General features: G+C 60.5%; 1 protein-coding gene across 1 annotated transcript; it reads right to left on the bottom strand.

Moving 5' to 3' along the window:
* Positions 1-264: 264 nt before the first annotated feature.
* Positions 265-13,001, bottom strand: MNT (MAX network transcriptional repressor). Its single transcript, XM_012653047.1, has 6 exons — positions 12,929-13,001; positions 7,021-7,600; positions 6,404-6,445; positions 6,140-6,251; positions 1,626-1,818; positions 265-1,413 (listed from the first exon to the last, which is right to left on the bottom strand). The coding sequence occupies exons 1-6, from the start codon at positions 12,999-13,001 to the stop codon at positions 653-655; spliced, it is 1,761 nt and encodes a 586-aa protein (XP_012508501.1). The 3' UTR covers positions 265-652.
* Positions 13,002-14,974: the final 1,973 nt, after the last annotated feature.

Genomic DNA, 14,974 nt, shown 5'->3' on the forward strand with positions numbered 1-14,974 from the left:
TAGGTCAGAGAGCCCCAGGTTGGGACACCCACCTGTCTGGATGAGACTCCAGACCAGCCACTTCCTAGGATTTGTCACCTGTGCTCAGAGCAAGGCCCCTCACCACCCCCATCCCCAGCTTTCTGGGCCAAGTGGCTTCAGTTCCGCTTTCCCCATTTCCCCTCCAGAGGCCTGGGAAGAGAACACTGAAGCTCAGGTAGGGAGGCCCAGGGCACTCGGCCACCTCACCAGACAGCAATAGCAATAGCAGCAGCAGCAGCAGCAGCAGCACGGGAAGGCGGGCAGGGGAGGGAAGAAGTCAGAGAACATGACAGTCACATCGCACTGATTTCAGAGGACAGGGTGGGGAAGCAGGAACAGCATTGGAGCTGGCACCAGGCCGGACAGGCGGCACGTTCAGAGTATCTCTCATCAGTCATTTTATCAAGTCCTAGTGCAGCAGGGTAAGTCCCTGCCCTGTGCCCAACTCCCTGGGGCGGCCCCGCCCTCCCCTGGCTCAGAGTCTCTGCACCCCCTTCCCCTAGGAGGCCTGGGGGTGGGTGTGGGGGGGGCGGGCCTGGACCTGGCTGGAATGTGTGGAGCTGGTGGGTGGGACAGTGGGGGATAGGTCCCCCTCCCTGCCCCCACTGGGGGCCTCTGAGTGGCCTCATCCTCAAGCCAGCTTGAGTGTGCTGACTGGGAAGGAGGGCATGGTGACCATGGTCACAGGGTTGAGCACTGTCTGACCCACCAGCTGGGGGTGGTGGACCACCTGAGCCCCAACAGCTGGCTTTGCCATGACGGTGGCTGGGGGCCCCAGCCCAGCTGTGCCATTCACTTGCTGGTGCGAGAGGGTGTGGGCGATGTGGCTCACTGCCACGGGCTGGCTCACCGCCACAGGCTGTGGGTACAAGGGCAGCTGTGAGCCTAGGTGGGCCACATGGTTGAGGGTGGCAGGGTGCACTGTGATGTGGCCAATGGGGGGTGTGGCAGGTGCCAGCTGCACAGCAGGGCTGGGGGCCGAGGGGGCTATGTGGGCGATGTGCTTGCCACCCGGCCCCTGTAGAACGTGGTTCACAGTCTGGATGACTGAGGCGTGGGTAGTGGCCGTGTGGGCAATGACTGTGGAGCCGCCCCCAGCCGTGGCCACCAAATGGGCTGGAGCTGGCATCAGCGTCTGGGCAGGGGCAGCCGGTGGGGGAGGAGGAGCTGGCAGAGGGGTCTTCTGCTGTGGCGGCTGCTGCTGCACAGGAAGGTGGGCAGGAGACAGGGCCACTGGGTGGGGCTGGGGGTGTGGAGGCAGAGGCGCGGGGGCGGTGCTGGGGGGTGGCAGGGTGGACTTCAGCAGCTCCGGTTGGGGACGATGGCTCAGCTTAGGTGGGCCTAGGCCCGCCCGATCCTCCTCCATATCCTCGTCTATGTTGTCCTCACCCTCTGTGGGGGAACAGGGGGCAGGGAGCAGGTCAGAAGAGCTTGGGAAACAAGTGGTTGGACGCATAGATGCCTGTGGGGGCCCGGGGATATGACAGGGCTGGGGCAAGGGGCATCTTTTCCAGTGGGCAAAAGCCTGGCCAGGGAGGCTGGAATTTGAGGTGTAGGGTGCAACATTTGAGGGTGGTGTGGCCAGCATAGGGGCCAGGGCTCACCAGAGGCGGTCGAGGTGGAGGCCTGGTCGTCCTCAGGCTGGCCCGTCTGCCGGAGCACGCGGTCGATCTCCAGCACGTCCATCCACTGGCTCAGCTCGTGCTTGAGCTCTGCCAGCCGCTGCTGCGTGGCAATCTTCTCCCGAGCCAGCCGCTCCATCTCATGCTCATATTCCTTCTCCTTCCTCTTCAGGGACTGGGGGACAGAGTAAGGGACAGCAACACACCCTTAGCAGCAGCCTCAGGGCCCACAGTACCTCAAAACATCTCTGCACATCAGCCAACCCACAGGGACAAGTCTGCAGCCACCAGGGGCCCAGCCTGACAAGGCTGTTGGAGACCACGCCTGCATCCTGATCCATGCCTCTGCCCAGTGGGGCCCAGCATCCGGGGCAACGTGGGCTTAGGCAGGCACTGTTGAGGGCAAACACAGATCCAGGTCAGCCCTCCCCAAGCATGGGGGCCCTTCCCCACCCCTCACATCAACTCTCTCCCAAGGGGCCTTGCTGCCTCTTGCCCCACTCCCTGCAGCTTCGCTACTTCCCTGGTCAGACCCAAGGCCACCCCACCATTCATACTCTCTGTTCAGTCACCAGTGCCACAAGCTACCTCCTTGGAACCCTTTCCCCAAAAACCCCCAAACAATCCTACACTTGCTTCTATCTCACCACTCACTTATCTCCCTGGTAACTTCAACATCCTTGGAGAATGACCCACTAGACTTTGTGACCCCACCCCTCCCTGTTTCATCTCCACAACTTGCCTCCATCTCCTCCCCAGCACCTGTTGGCTCCGCACCTCCTCTCCGACCTCCTGGGCTATACGCCAGTGTGCCCACATGTGCTGCCTCTCAATAATGCTCTATTTATACACTGTACCCCACCTCTCTTCCCAACCACCCTGCCCACAGCCCTTAGACTTCCCAGGCTGCTGAACATCCCGCTTTTTCTATACCTATGCCTGAGCTAACGATGAAAAATGGCTCTTGGGGTGCTCAAAAGCATCCACTGACTCCAACTAAGCAATCGGGGAGAGGCTTCAGCCCTTCATTAAGGTTTCGGGTTGGCCCTCCTTCCATGGCGATGATACCACGCCCTTCACTGAGAACATCAGGAGGGAGCTCCCTTCTTCATGGCCCCACTTTCAGGCTCACTGGCAATCTTCTACCTCTTAGGAGTCAACCCCTGGCACAGGAAGAGGTACCATGCCTTCCACACTATGGCACTGCTCGCCTGTCTAAGGGACTCCAGTTTCCCTTTGCACAAAGCCTACTAACAGCTCTGAAAGGCCAGCATGTGTCCCATTTCTCAGCTCCCTTCTACACCAAGTCTTTTCCGTGCCCCCATGAGCTCTTGACCTGACCCCATTTTCTGTTAGAAAGACAGTAGGAAAGACCTCCTCTCCCCCTCACATACACACCTCCCCATGCCCCTGTTGGCTTCTCACCTGGCTCTACCCCTCAGAGGCCAAGGCTGGATGTGACATCAAATGAGGCCAGATCAACAACGGGCCCATGGTGAGTCAGCCTTCACTTGACGGCTGGGGGCTGGAAGCGGCCATCCTGAACTCTACCCACTTTTGGGGTGGCTAGACTTTGGGGCCAGGGAGTATCATGGTCAAAACTTCCTCTTCTCACCTAATCCAGTTCTCCATAGGCCTAGGGCCCCTGTGGTGTCCCCAGGTTCTAACTTTAGTCCACAACCGCTTCATTTTAAACCTATTTCCTTTCTGTGACTACCTGGATGTATGGTTTGGTACCTATCTACTCCTCTTCCTGTCTCTGTCCACTTCACTGTGGTTTTCTTCAAATCCTTTACCACCTCCAGGCCACTCTAGAGTCTGGCTGGGGGCTACCACCTTTCCCATGGCTGCCTGCTCTCAGCATACAATGAAAGCCCTCAGTCCACACTGTCCCACTGGCCTCTCCAGGACCAAGTTTTGACTCTTCTCTTGTGCCTGCTGTCCCCCATCTCTGCATGGCAACCACCCTAACCAACCTTTTTTAATCTTTTGTGTTTTTATTTTTCAGATGGGGTCTATGTTGTCCATGCTGGCCTCAAACTCCTGGGCTCGAGCATTCCTCCCACCTTAAACCTCCTAAGTAGCTGAGACTACAGGTGCGTCCCACCATGCAGCTTTACTTTTTGCTTCCAAAAACGCATCCTACTCCCCGCAGTGGAGAAACTTTGGCCTGTGCTGGGCTCTCTGGCCCCCACTTTGCCTACTTCACCCTGACTTACCCTGCAGATCTCAGCTCAAATGTCCTTTCCTCAGCATTGACTTCCCTGCCTTCCCAGAACAAATCCTGCCACACCTGTCCCTATTATGCCCTCCTGGCAGTCTTCTATATGTCTACTTGTTTACACTCTGTCACAAGACCAAACCTCCAAGGACAGAGACCCGTATTTTTTTTTCCTTTCCACTGTATCTTCAGAAGAAGACACAGGACCTGGCTAAAACTATCTGAATGAATAAATGAATGAATGAAGTTGAGCATTTACAGAAAGTCTTGTGAGTTTTCTGCTGTTCCTGCTTCTATTAATAGCACCAGAACAAGTATCCCTTATGGACAGCCTGGGGTCCACTCCACTTCCTACTTAACCTACTTAACCCAGGCTCAGCTCCTAAGAAGCTTCATTCTGCTGCTTCCACTGAGTATTTCTGAATTCTTTTCAAATCTACACGTTAGGCAAGGCGCCCCTCCCCAAATACATATCTACGCATCTATAAAGACGGACGTGCCATTCAATTCTTCCTATTACTCGATAATAATTACTATTAAGACTGCTTCGAATTACATATAAAAACAATCTCAGCTAACCCGCCTAACATTCCTATGACAAAGGTACTATTATTTTTTCCCATTCAGCATCACCGCACAGGAGAGGAAATTCCTTATTCACAAGAATGTCACAGCATGTAGAGTGACTTGCTAAGAGGCCGAATGACTGAAAGACCAGCAAATTATACCCAAGCCCAAGTTCTGCAGAAAACACCCAGAAATAAGCCATCCGGCCTTTCACAACCTCCCGGGACCCCCCCCCCCACTCCCGCTCCGCGCCGGGGCAACTCCGGTCGCCAGCGAAGCCCCGCCCCTCCCGGAGCACGGGCACACCCACGCGGACCCGGCTTTGCTGCGTCACTCCCCGCCAGCCGCACCCTCCCTCCGCACGCTCAGGGGCCCCGCCCCCAGCCAGGCTCACCCAATCCGCGAGCTCGGCCCCGCCCCTCCCGGCTGCCGGGAAGTGGCCTGGAGGCGTGCCAGGCCCCCCACCTCGCCCAGGAGGGCGGGAGGAAGGGTGCGCGTTCGCGTGAGGTGGAAGGAGGAGGGAGTCGCCGCGCCTCCGCCCCCCCCCCCCCCCCGCCATCAAGTCAGGCTCCGGTTACCTCAGGGCTGTGACCCCGCAGTCGAGACCAGGGGAAGGGTGGCGTCCCGTAGCTGCCTCCTAGCCTGGCCGGACCCTCGCTGCCCCCTCCCCCAGGGACCGTGACGCCGCCCAGCACCCCGGACTTCACAAGTGGGTCAACAAGGAGACCCCCGAGATTCACCCTACCCCCGCCCCACGCGGGCAGGGATCCCGAAGTCCCTCCCATTCCCCAACGGCTCTCCGTCTCCACGGCAGCCGAGCGTGTCGGCCCGCCCCATCCCCCACAGCCTTCCCGGCCCGCGGAACCCACCGCCGGTTCCCAAGGAAACCGAAACTCAGGGCCGTCATGGCAACTGTCTTATCTGGCAGCCCCCACCCCCAGTATTGCAGAGGGAAGCCAATGCCCAAAGGGGGGGCACACGACCAGGAGGGCCCCTTAAAAAAGGTTCCCCCCCTTTTTTAACCCAATTGGGAGGAAACTGTAATTTTTTTCTAAGATTTGGCCCAGCGTATTTGTCACCCAGACCGCCGCATTCCCCCAAGCCCCAAACTCGGGTCGTGGCACCTCAATGAACGCACCAAAAGGGCCTTTATCTTTCTGGGGTAAAAGTGGGGGGCCTCAAGCGCGCCGCAGTGTGGACGGAGACCACGCCCAGACTGCCCCCACAACTAGCGACAGGCAGGCCGAAGTTCCCGCCCAGGCACTGAGGGCGGGTTGGGGCGCCGTGCTCGCTCCACGCCCTTCTCACCCGCGGGTGCACTCGCACGCGCAAAGCGGGGGCCGGGCAGGGGGTTTTACACCAAGCGAGTTTACAGCGCGCGCCTCCCGGGTCCCAGGGATGCCGAGGCTGCGGCGCAGAGCAGACGGCAGGGGCTCCGCGGAGCAGCCGGGCGGGGGAGGCAGGCAGGGGAGCACCGCCGCGCTTTCCTCTGCGCACGCGCGCCCTTCCGCCCGCCGCCTCCCGGGCAGGGAGCCCCGCTGACGTCAGCCGGGCCATGTGCTCAGCGCCCGCGTGGAGGCGGGCGGGGGAGCCGGGGGGAGCGGGGAGAGCGGCAGGGCGGGGCCGGGCCGCAGCGAGGGAAGGAGGAAGGCGAAGTGGGGAGGAAGCTGGCGCCGCCACCGCCGGCCGCTGCTTCCCTCCCCCATACCTGGATGTACCGCAGCGCCGTCCGCAGCACGCTCAGATTCGACGTCTTCTTGTCATCCACGTTGGGGATATTACGCTTCAGGGTCTCAAAGCATTCCTTCAGATGGGCCCTCCTGGGGAGAGGGAGCAAGGGCCGGTCAGCCAGCGCCGGGGGGCGGGGGCTGGAGCGGGTAGGGAAGGCCCAAGGGGCGCTTGGGGACCAAGGGTGGAGCGAGTCCTGGGAGCAGGCGGGGTGGGCCCGAGTCACACACGCACCCACACACACCTGTTCTTCTCCAATTTGTTGTGGACTTCTCTGGTTCCGATCCTGAAACCCAGACAGACAGGAGGCTCAGGGAGGAGAGCCCAATTTGGAGGCCTTCCTGACCCCCGCCGCCACCCCACAAATTGCCACAGGCTTTTTGTCCCCAACATTCTCTCTATAAAAACAGCAACAGAGGCGTCGTTCTGTGCAGTGCTGCGTTCACGCCCTGGAGGGCACATCTATGCTCATAAGCCACAAGCCCTGTAACCCTCCATCCCACCCAGCCAACCGCAAGGGAGACAGAGGCTCTTGGGCCTCGCAAACAGCCGGTTGACCCCAGCCCTCACCCAGGAGGCCCATAATCCAATACTCTGTCCAGAGGCCTGGAAATGCCATAAGCCTCAGGTTTGGAGGGAGTCCGAGAACATAGAAGCCTGAGAACAACAGAGGGCGATGGCCATTCATTCCCGGGACAGAGATGGGCACAGTGAGAATGTGTCCAAATATAGGAGGTGCTTCTGGGCAGCAGGACATGCCTCTGAAGGGCTAGCATGGGAGGGTACTTCTCTTGCACACACAGCCCAGGGGGTGGACAGTTCTCCTCTCCATCCCCCCAGCACCGACTCTGCCTCACTCACCCCCCAGGCCTCTTCTTCTGCTCGCTGGATTTGACTTCTTCAGCTGGTGCCAACTTCAGGGTCCCAAGCGTGGGTGGGGGTGGCTGTTGGGGGGCCAGCTGAGGCTGGACTCCAGGATGTGGTGCTATGGTCAGGATGGGTGTGGGGAGGGGCTGCAAAGGCTTGGGGCTGCCGGTGGATGGAATGGTGGCCTTCGAGTCTGGCAGGAGGGGAGCAGGGGTGGGCACCTGCGGCCTGGTTGGCAGGGGGGCAGGCTCCTTAATGCTGAGTCCAGGGGTGCTGACCAGGGCCGGCTGCCGAGGTGCCAGGGGCAGAGGCTGGGCTGCAGGGGGCATCGGTGGGGGTGGGGGCAGTGGCTGAGGGGAGTTGGTCACTACGGGAATAGGAATGACAGTCAGTGGCGTGGGGGTGGCAATCGGTGGTGGGGGTGCCGGTGGGGGTGCCGGCGGGGACAGAGGCAGGGGTGGCGCCTCAATGCGGGGTTCCTCCACAGGCAGGGAATGTGCCAATCTGGCCAGGCTACTGGCCTTCTTCTGCTCTTGCTCCCGTTCCCGCTCCAAGCGAAGCCGCTCCTGCTCCTCTACGCACAGAGAACACAAGGGGCGTCTCAGTGGGGCTGATGGTCCTGGGCCCCAGTTTCACCTATCCTCCAACCCTAACCCATCCTCTGACCCTATCCCAGTTAAGTGCTCAGCGACACCCTGCCCTGCCTGAGACACCACGAATACCCAACCACATCCAGCCAGGCACTGGGGTAAGTGTTGGGGGCACGGCAGTGAATGAATAAGGCAGACCTGATCCCTGCCCTGGGGAGCTCACAGCCTGGGGCAGGGGTTGTGGGAGGACAAGTAACAGGCTAACAGTCCAGGCTGGGGAGGGATGGGACGGGAAGGCAGAGCAGGAGCTGTCAGAGGATGCTGCAGGCCCAGCACAGCACATGATGAGCAGGGAAGATGAGGAGCAAGAGCCCAGTCCACAAGACTTCACAGGTCACCACGGGAGAACAGAGGGGCACAGACAGAGCACTCCTTCTGGGGAATGCCTTCGGTGACATTTACCAAGCACCTTCTAGAGGGCAGGCAGTACCTTCATTTCACAGATGAGGTAAAGTCAGCTCAGAGAGGCAAAGTGATTTGTTGAGGGTCACACAGCAAGTCTCCTGATGCCTGGCTGGATGCTCTATACTTGTTGTGCCAACATGTACTCACTAGGTATCTTCCCACACATATTCACACCCCCCTGGATCCTCACAAGGCCCCCCCATCACAGGCAGGACAGGGATATCAGCTTCATTTCACACATGAGGAAATGGCTCAGGACTCTTGACTCCCAGGCTAGGTCCCAAGGCCTTTGTTTTCCTCAGGGACAATTCAACAAACACATTTGTTCCCTCTCTGCCCCTTCTAGAATGCTAGAAATCATTTCTCCCAAATCCCCCCGCCCTCCCTGCCACCAGCAGCAGCACAAACTGGAACGGTAAGCAGCAGGCAGAGAGGAAAGCCGGGATTCCTAATAGGGGTCGAGCAAGGCAAAGGACTCTGGGAACCCTGCACCCCAGCAGTTCCACTGAAAGCCCAGCAGGAAGGTGAGGCCTGCTCAGGAGCTGACGCAGAGGCCCCTCTCCATCTCCACCCTGTCCTGTCCTCTCCCAGGCTGACCACCGGGTTCCCAGGCCACAGGCTGGGCTGGCCCTGGGAGAGTCTGCAACCCCCAGGCCAGGGAGCTGGCTGGACAGCCCTGCATTCAGCCCTCTGCTGACTAACAGAGCTGACAGCACTGGCTGGTGGACACGCCCCAAACACGCCACCACCTTGGGTGGGGCTGGGGGACTGAAGTTGGCTAAGTTCCCCCCTAGGGAGGAGGAGGGCACCAACCCTCCAAATGTCTTACTGGCTCAGAGGCCCCAGAAAACCTGAGGCCTCAGGGTCCTTCGGCCAGTCACCAGCTTGAGTGTGAACTAGGCCTGCCCCTAGCCCCTCCCTCCTGCAGGGGGGAAGGAGGAAGTAGAGGGGGAAGTGTTTTGAGAGGGGGAGCACTCAGTGGTTTCCCAGCAGCCAGAGTGCAGAGGCTGGGCTGGTCAGTGGGCCTCTTCCCTATCTCCCCTGCCCTTCAGGAAGGGGAGATGCCAGGCCAGTGCAGGCGTGCTCCCACACAGGGAGGCCTTGCTCACCCAGGCTTATGTTACAGCCCCAGAGAAAAGCAGCTCTCAGCTCTCCAGCTTGCCACAAACCACAATGGCAAAGAAGCCTGCAGAGTTCCAGCTACAGAGCCCTTCTTAGGCCCATCCTGGGACATCCCCAGTCCCCTTCCCCACTCCCCTTCCACTCCCCACCTCCCCCCAAGACAAGGCCCTTGAGCTCAGGGCCCAACACAGTCCGCTCCCCCATTCCTCTGACTGACCCAGGACCTAAACTTTCATTGGCCTTGGGGCAAGTGCTCCATTCTCCACAGGCAGAGGGACTGGCAGGGCCAAGTCCTAAGGAAAAGTGCCCTGGGAACCCACACTGCAGGCAAACCACCCATTCCCCATATTTTAAAGCAACTCCAAAGCTCACCTCCTTCTCACCTACCCTCTCTTTTCCAGAACCAGGCCAGTTCCCCTCACAGGTGCCAGGAAGGATCCAGGAAAATGGCACAGCTCTATCACACCTGAACCAGCCTGTTAAAGCTTGACTGGTAGTGAAGAAAAGGGGGTGCCCCATGCCAGACTCAACCCACCAAAGCTTCCTGCCCCTTCCCCCAGCTCTGGCACACTCCCCACCCAGCAGCGACCCTCTCCCTGTGCACTGGAGAGGAAGCAAACTGATGGTTGTAGGGCCTCCCTTAGGGCTCCCTCAGGGGCAGTCTGCGTTTAGGCTTCTTACAGGAATGTTCCATTGCACCCCCGGGTGCACTCCCTGTCTCCCTCACATACATGCACTCATACTCTGGCACCTTCCCTGGGCTCCACCCTGGGCTGCCCCCCCAAAATTTAGCATGACCCCCTGGGGTGATCCAGGGGCCAAGGCTTCAGCCCACAGTCAAGAGCATGGACACTGTGCTGCCTCCAACCTTCTCAAGCTACTGTGGCCCAGGGGCTCAGTAGGCACAGGGCTGGCGGTGGAGGAGTCCATACGGGGCGGCCCGGAACATGCACCAGGGATTCTCCCGTCCTGAGTGCTAACAGGGAGCTTGGTGCTTAAGGCAGGCCCAAGGTGAGACTTGGTCAGGAGCTTCTGGACATTTAGACCAGTTCTCTCCAATCAAGACAGAAGAGAGTCGCATCTTAGCCACCTGCAAGACCAGGCCAGGCCTTCCTGCTGAGCACCAGGATGGCTCAGCCCTTTGCTGTCTTCTGTCTCACGTATTCACATGCATACACATCCTCAGGTTCATCATGTGAGCAAACTGGCTGGTCTAGGTCAGAAAACCCACCCTTGAGGTTGAAAGGGGGAATGGACAAGAGGATCCCTGCTCAGAGCTGGTCATCAGGTATACCCCAGCAAAGTGGTTCTGGTCAGCAAGTTCACATGCCACCCCCTTCTCTCCTATTCCTCCCATCCCAGGTCAGAGGCCAGAGCATCAGGAGGGAGAAGAAAATGAATTCTGGAGATTAAACTGCTGGGACCAGGTCTGGCCATCTATACATGGGTTTCTGGAGTAGATTTGGCTTTAACCCCCCCATCCCTTAAGACCCCCTGACCCAGCACCAGGAAACTGTGACTGGGCAGCTGAACTTGGTCTGCCCCCAGTTCTTACCCCCTGGGGAGGAGCAAGGCTCTGTAACTTCCCAGGAGAGAACCCTTCCTGGGTTCCTCCACATCACCTTCTACCTCCCTGGTCAGCTCTGGGCTTTCTTATTTGGGAAAGGGTGGGAAGGGGAGGATGAAGTGTGTGTTCCCTGGGGTAAAATCAGCTTCAATAGGTTCACCCCTAGCAGAGGGCCTGGTTCACAGTGGGAACACAATAGGTACTCTCCAACTGCATTGTGTTGATGGTGGCAGCAGGTGACTCAGTCTCTCCAGACCTGGTGCACGCTCCTCCCCCCCCCCCCCACTGGGCCCACAGGCAGGACATCCTCGGTCACCACCACTGCACTGTCCATTGCCTGACCCTGCTCTGGACCCCGAAGACAAGGGGGAGGAGAGTGTGGGCGGATGTCCCAGCCCATCAGTTCCGCAAAACCCAAGCATCTAGGTTTCCAGTATCTCGAGTGACTCTTGACCTTGAGAGGCCGGTCGGCGGCCCAACAAGGCCGGCGGCCCCGCAGCCCCCCGCCCCTTGCCCGCTGCCGCTCCCCCGCCCGCCGCCGCGGCGGCACACGGCGCGCGCGCACACAACACACACTACTACCTCCTGCATGACTCATCACTGAAGCAACAATAGGCAGAGAGAAAGGAAAGGAGAGCAAAGCACTCTCTCCACCACAACCGACCCTGCCGAGGGGGTCTGTGGGGGCTGGGAGGGAACGGGAGTCCCCAGGTCCTGCGCACACGCCGCTCCGGGGCTGAGGCCCTCGTGGCAGTCTGGGAAAGGAAGGTCTTTCCTCCCACCCCCTCTTTTTGCAGCACCCTGAAGCTATAGACCACCAAGGGCGCGTGGGGATAGGAGATATTAGTGTCGTCGTCCCCTTGTCGAGGGAGCGCCAAAGTTTGCCCCTTCTCAGCCCGGCTCATTCCAGTATGGCCCAGGAAGTTGCCGGGGGGGGGGGGGAGTCTGGTGATAACATTTTGAGGGTCAGTGGGAAGATGTGAGCTCTAAATGTCTAGTTGCGCTGAGATTCTGAGGGTTTCCCTCGCCTCAGGATCAAACACTGGAGATGGGGCGAGAACCGACAGGTGAGCTCGGCTCCTCCTCCTCCGCAGGGCAAAGGCTCTCCCCCGGAGATGTCCAGAGGCCGAGGCCGGGGCCGAACCCGGGGCAAGGCCCCTTGCCAGCCCCGCCCAGACCCCGCCCCCGGACGAGCGCGAGGCTGCGAGGAGGGGCCGGACCACGCCGTCCCCAGCGGGAGTGTCCCGGGTGCACGTGGTCGGGGGCGGAGCCCGTCCACGTCACCACCCGGTGTAACCAACGGGCTTGGAACGCAAGCACACGCAACATTCCAGGCGAGAGCGGGTTTGGAACGCGCAGACACGCCACATTCCACACCGGCTAAAGCAGTGTGCAGCGAGGGGTGCCTGAGGGTTGCCCCCAGCGACCCGCGGCTGTTTTGCAGACACCCAATTAGTCCGGCTCTCACCCAAACCCCTGACGCGCGACCCAGCCCAGCTCTGGGAGGCGGGGTCAGGCAGGGCTGGCCAGGATCATAAGACACGCGATGTCATTTCATTCTGCAAAGGCCGCCTCCGCCCCAAGAGGCGCGTAGATCTGCCGGGAGCGCCCCCAGCACCCTCCCCACGGGGCCAGGGAAGCCGGAGAGCTGTTCGGCGTAGAGTAATCCCCACCACCACTCCGTTACACACACGCCCACTCGTGTGCTACACACACGCCCGTGTACACGTCCGTTCATCCTCTCTCCCGAGGCGCACATCACACATCCCCCGTGCACTCACACACGCACACGCGGGTCTGCCACCCCCACGCAACACCATTCCTCACCCCACCCCCCGGCTCACACATCCTCAGCGCTACCGAGGGCTCCGTTGGCCCACGCAAAAGGAGCCCCCCACGGAAGGTGCACAGGGGTGCCAGGCAGCTGGGGTGACGCCCGCAGGAGCCGCGTCCCTAGCTGCATGTTAATGAATTCATTAATTAATTTCACTGCCCACATTACTCCTTCCCGGGCGGCGGCTCTTGCGGGGAGCCGTGTGTTGCCCGGCTTCGCAGGCCGCCTGGGTGGGGGGCTGCCCGTGGTTTCGCGTGGGCTCAGATACCGAGGTCACTCGCTTCCCCTTCCCCAGTGCCCCAGGGGCCCAGCCCGGCCGCTCACCACGTGCTCTCTGTTGTTGCTGCGCTTGCCATTCCAGGAAGCGGGCCGCCTCCAGTAGCGTCTCTATGCTCATCGCGCCGAGAGCTGCCGGGGGCGCGCCGGGGCCGAGGCTGCGGCCCGCGAGCCGGGCACAGGTCAGGCTGGCGGGCAGGCAGGAGGGAGGGATCACCTCCGGGGGGCGACAGGGCTGGGCGGCGCAGCGCACTCCGCAGGGAAGAACGGGGGAGCACGGGGAGAAAAATCAATGTCTCCCAAAATATTTGCAAAATATAAATTTGCAAATTTTAAAAAAACGTGATGCAAAAAAAAAAAAAGGCGGCACTGCCTCCCTTCTTCCCCTCCCTCCCTTCTTCGCTTCTGATGCCTCCCGCCCCGCGGCCCCCGGGAGTCCCGCCGACAAGAAAGGGCTTTGCAACAAGATGGCGAGGAGGCACCGACACACACAACAAGGGAAGGAGCCGCGCTGCCCCCGGCCGCCGCCCCCGCTACTACACCGGGGCGGCAGCCAAAGCCCGGACCGGAGCCCCCGCCCGCAGGACCGCGGCGTCTCACGAAGGGAGGGCGGGGCCTGCGCGGGCTGGCCCCGCCCCCAGACGGCGCGCGCACACGTGGCCCGGGCGGGGGCGAGGGGAGAGGGAACCGGGTTTGCGCGCTGTATTTCCGCTCTCTCGCCCCGCCCCGCCCCGCCGCGACGGCAAGCCACAGGTTGAGCAAGCGCTGCGTGTCTGGTCACTCACGACGAAATCCGTCCTGCTGGAGGGAAGGAAGGGTGGAAAATTCAAGACTTAAGATAGCTCAAATACGGACAGTCCAGGCGAGGGATATTTTAGGATGGTGAGACTGGCCCGATCCCTACATCTCCGCGCTCCACCCACTCGCGACCTAAATCCCGCAACCACTCAGTTGTCGCAATTCCCCCGGGATCCGCCCCTGGGCGGAGCTGACGGCAGGAGACTGTCAGAGAACTGGTGAAGGGAGCGGAGTGGCGATCCGGTTCCGCGTTTTGTCTCCGTTCCTCCCCCCGCAGTGCGTTCGCATCCTATTAGGCGACGTCACCGGGCCACGGGCCAATGGGCGGGCAGGACAACACGGCATGGAGCAGCTCCACATGGACACCCCGCGCCGCCAGCCTTCTGTTTAAAGGGCCAGCGTCTGCAGGGTCACATTCCCGGGTGCTGATGGGGCCACTGGGTGAACACGGGGTGGAACACAGAAAGGGGAATCCCGCAGTCGTGCCCCGGCCTTCCCATTACTGTTAACCATCTTCCATTTAAAACTATGCCTCTCTCCTTCCTTCCTCTAAACTCTTGTCTTTGTCCACGCGTGTCTGATGTGGATGGAGACTCCGACTCTGCCATCCCCGAGGCCACCCCTTGCTCTGGGGCCGGGATGGGGGCGGTTAAGGCGAGGCGTCCACAGTCCAGGCCAAGGGGGCGTGGCTCAAGTTGGGATCAACAACGTGGAGGGCGGAAGCCCGGCCCTCCGGGCGGCGGGGTGACCGAGGCAGCGGGCGGGGCGCGGGGCGGGGCGCGGGGCGGGACCGCTGTGTCAGGCTTTAACCGCGCTCCCCCGGAGGGCGGGGACCCCGGCTGGCGCGCCCGCCCGCTCGCTCCTTACGGGCACTGGTGTTTAGGGGCGTCTTGGGTACAATCAGAAAGTTAGAGCTTTGAGGTTGCCCAGTCCTCACTTTACAGATAAGGAAACTGAGACCCAGAAACAGGAAAGGACCAGTCCAAGGTTATTGAGTATTCTAGCTGCTCCTCGCCCCGTGGAGAGGAACATTTATCTCTGACCCCACGGACCACTCTTTGAAGCCAGTTCTGGGGTAGGGCCCCCAATTAGAAAAAAGCCAGGGAGGAATATCAAACTGGTCACCCCGTAAAGGGGTCTGACCACTTGATGCATTGTGATTGGGGCAACAAAAATCTCCTTCACCTGAAACCCAGCGCTGCTGTTCTGCTTCAGTGGAGGTCACACAAACCTCACTGGTACAGTCGGGAGTGACAGACGCAGCCGGCTGAAGGCATATTTGGGGCACTCTGGAGC

Source organism: Propithecus coquereli, unplaced genomic scaffold, assembly GCF_000956105.1.
Source record: "Propithecus coquereli isolate 6110/MARCELLA unplaced genomic scaffold, Pcoq_1.0 Scaffold409, whole genome shotgun sequence".
NCBI classification, from domain to species: domain Eukaryota; kingdom Metazoa; phylum Chordata; class Mammalia; order Primates; family Indriidae; genus Propithecus; species Propithecus coquereli.

Coding starts and splice junctions, on each gene's coding strand:
- MNT (XM_012653047.1), bottom strand. CDS start 13,001: ATGAGCATAGAGACGCTACTGGAGGCGGCCCGCTTCCTGGAATGGCAA. Junction 7,601..12,928: donor GCAACAACAGAGAGCACGTG/GTGAGCGGCCGG, acceptor CTCTGTGCGTAG/AGGAGCAGGAGCGGCTTCGC. Junction 6,252..6,403: donor AACAAATTGGAGAAGAACAG/GTGTGTGTGGGT, acceptor CCCTCTCCCCAG/GAGGGCCCATCTGAAGGAAT.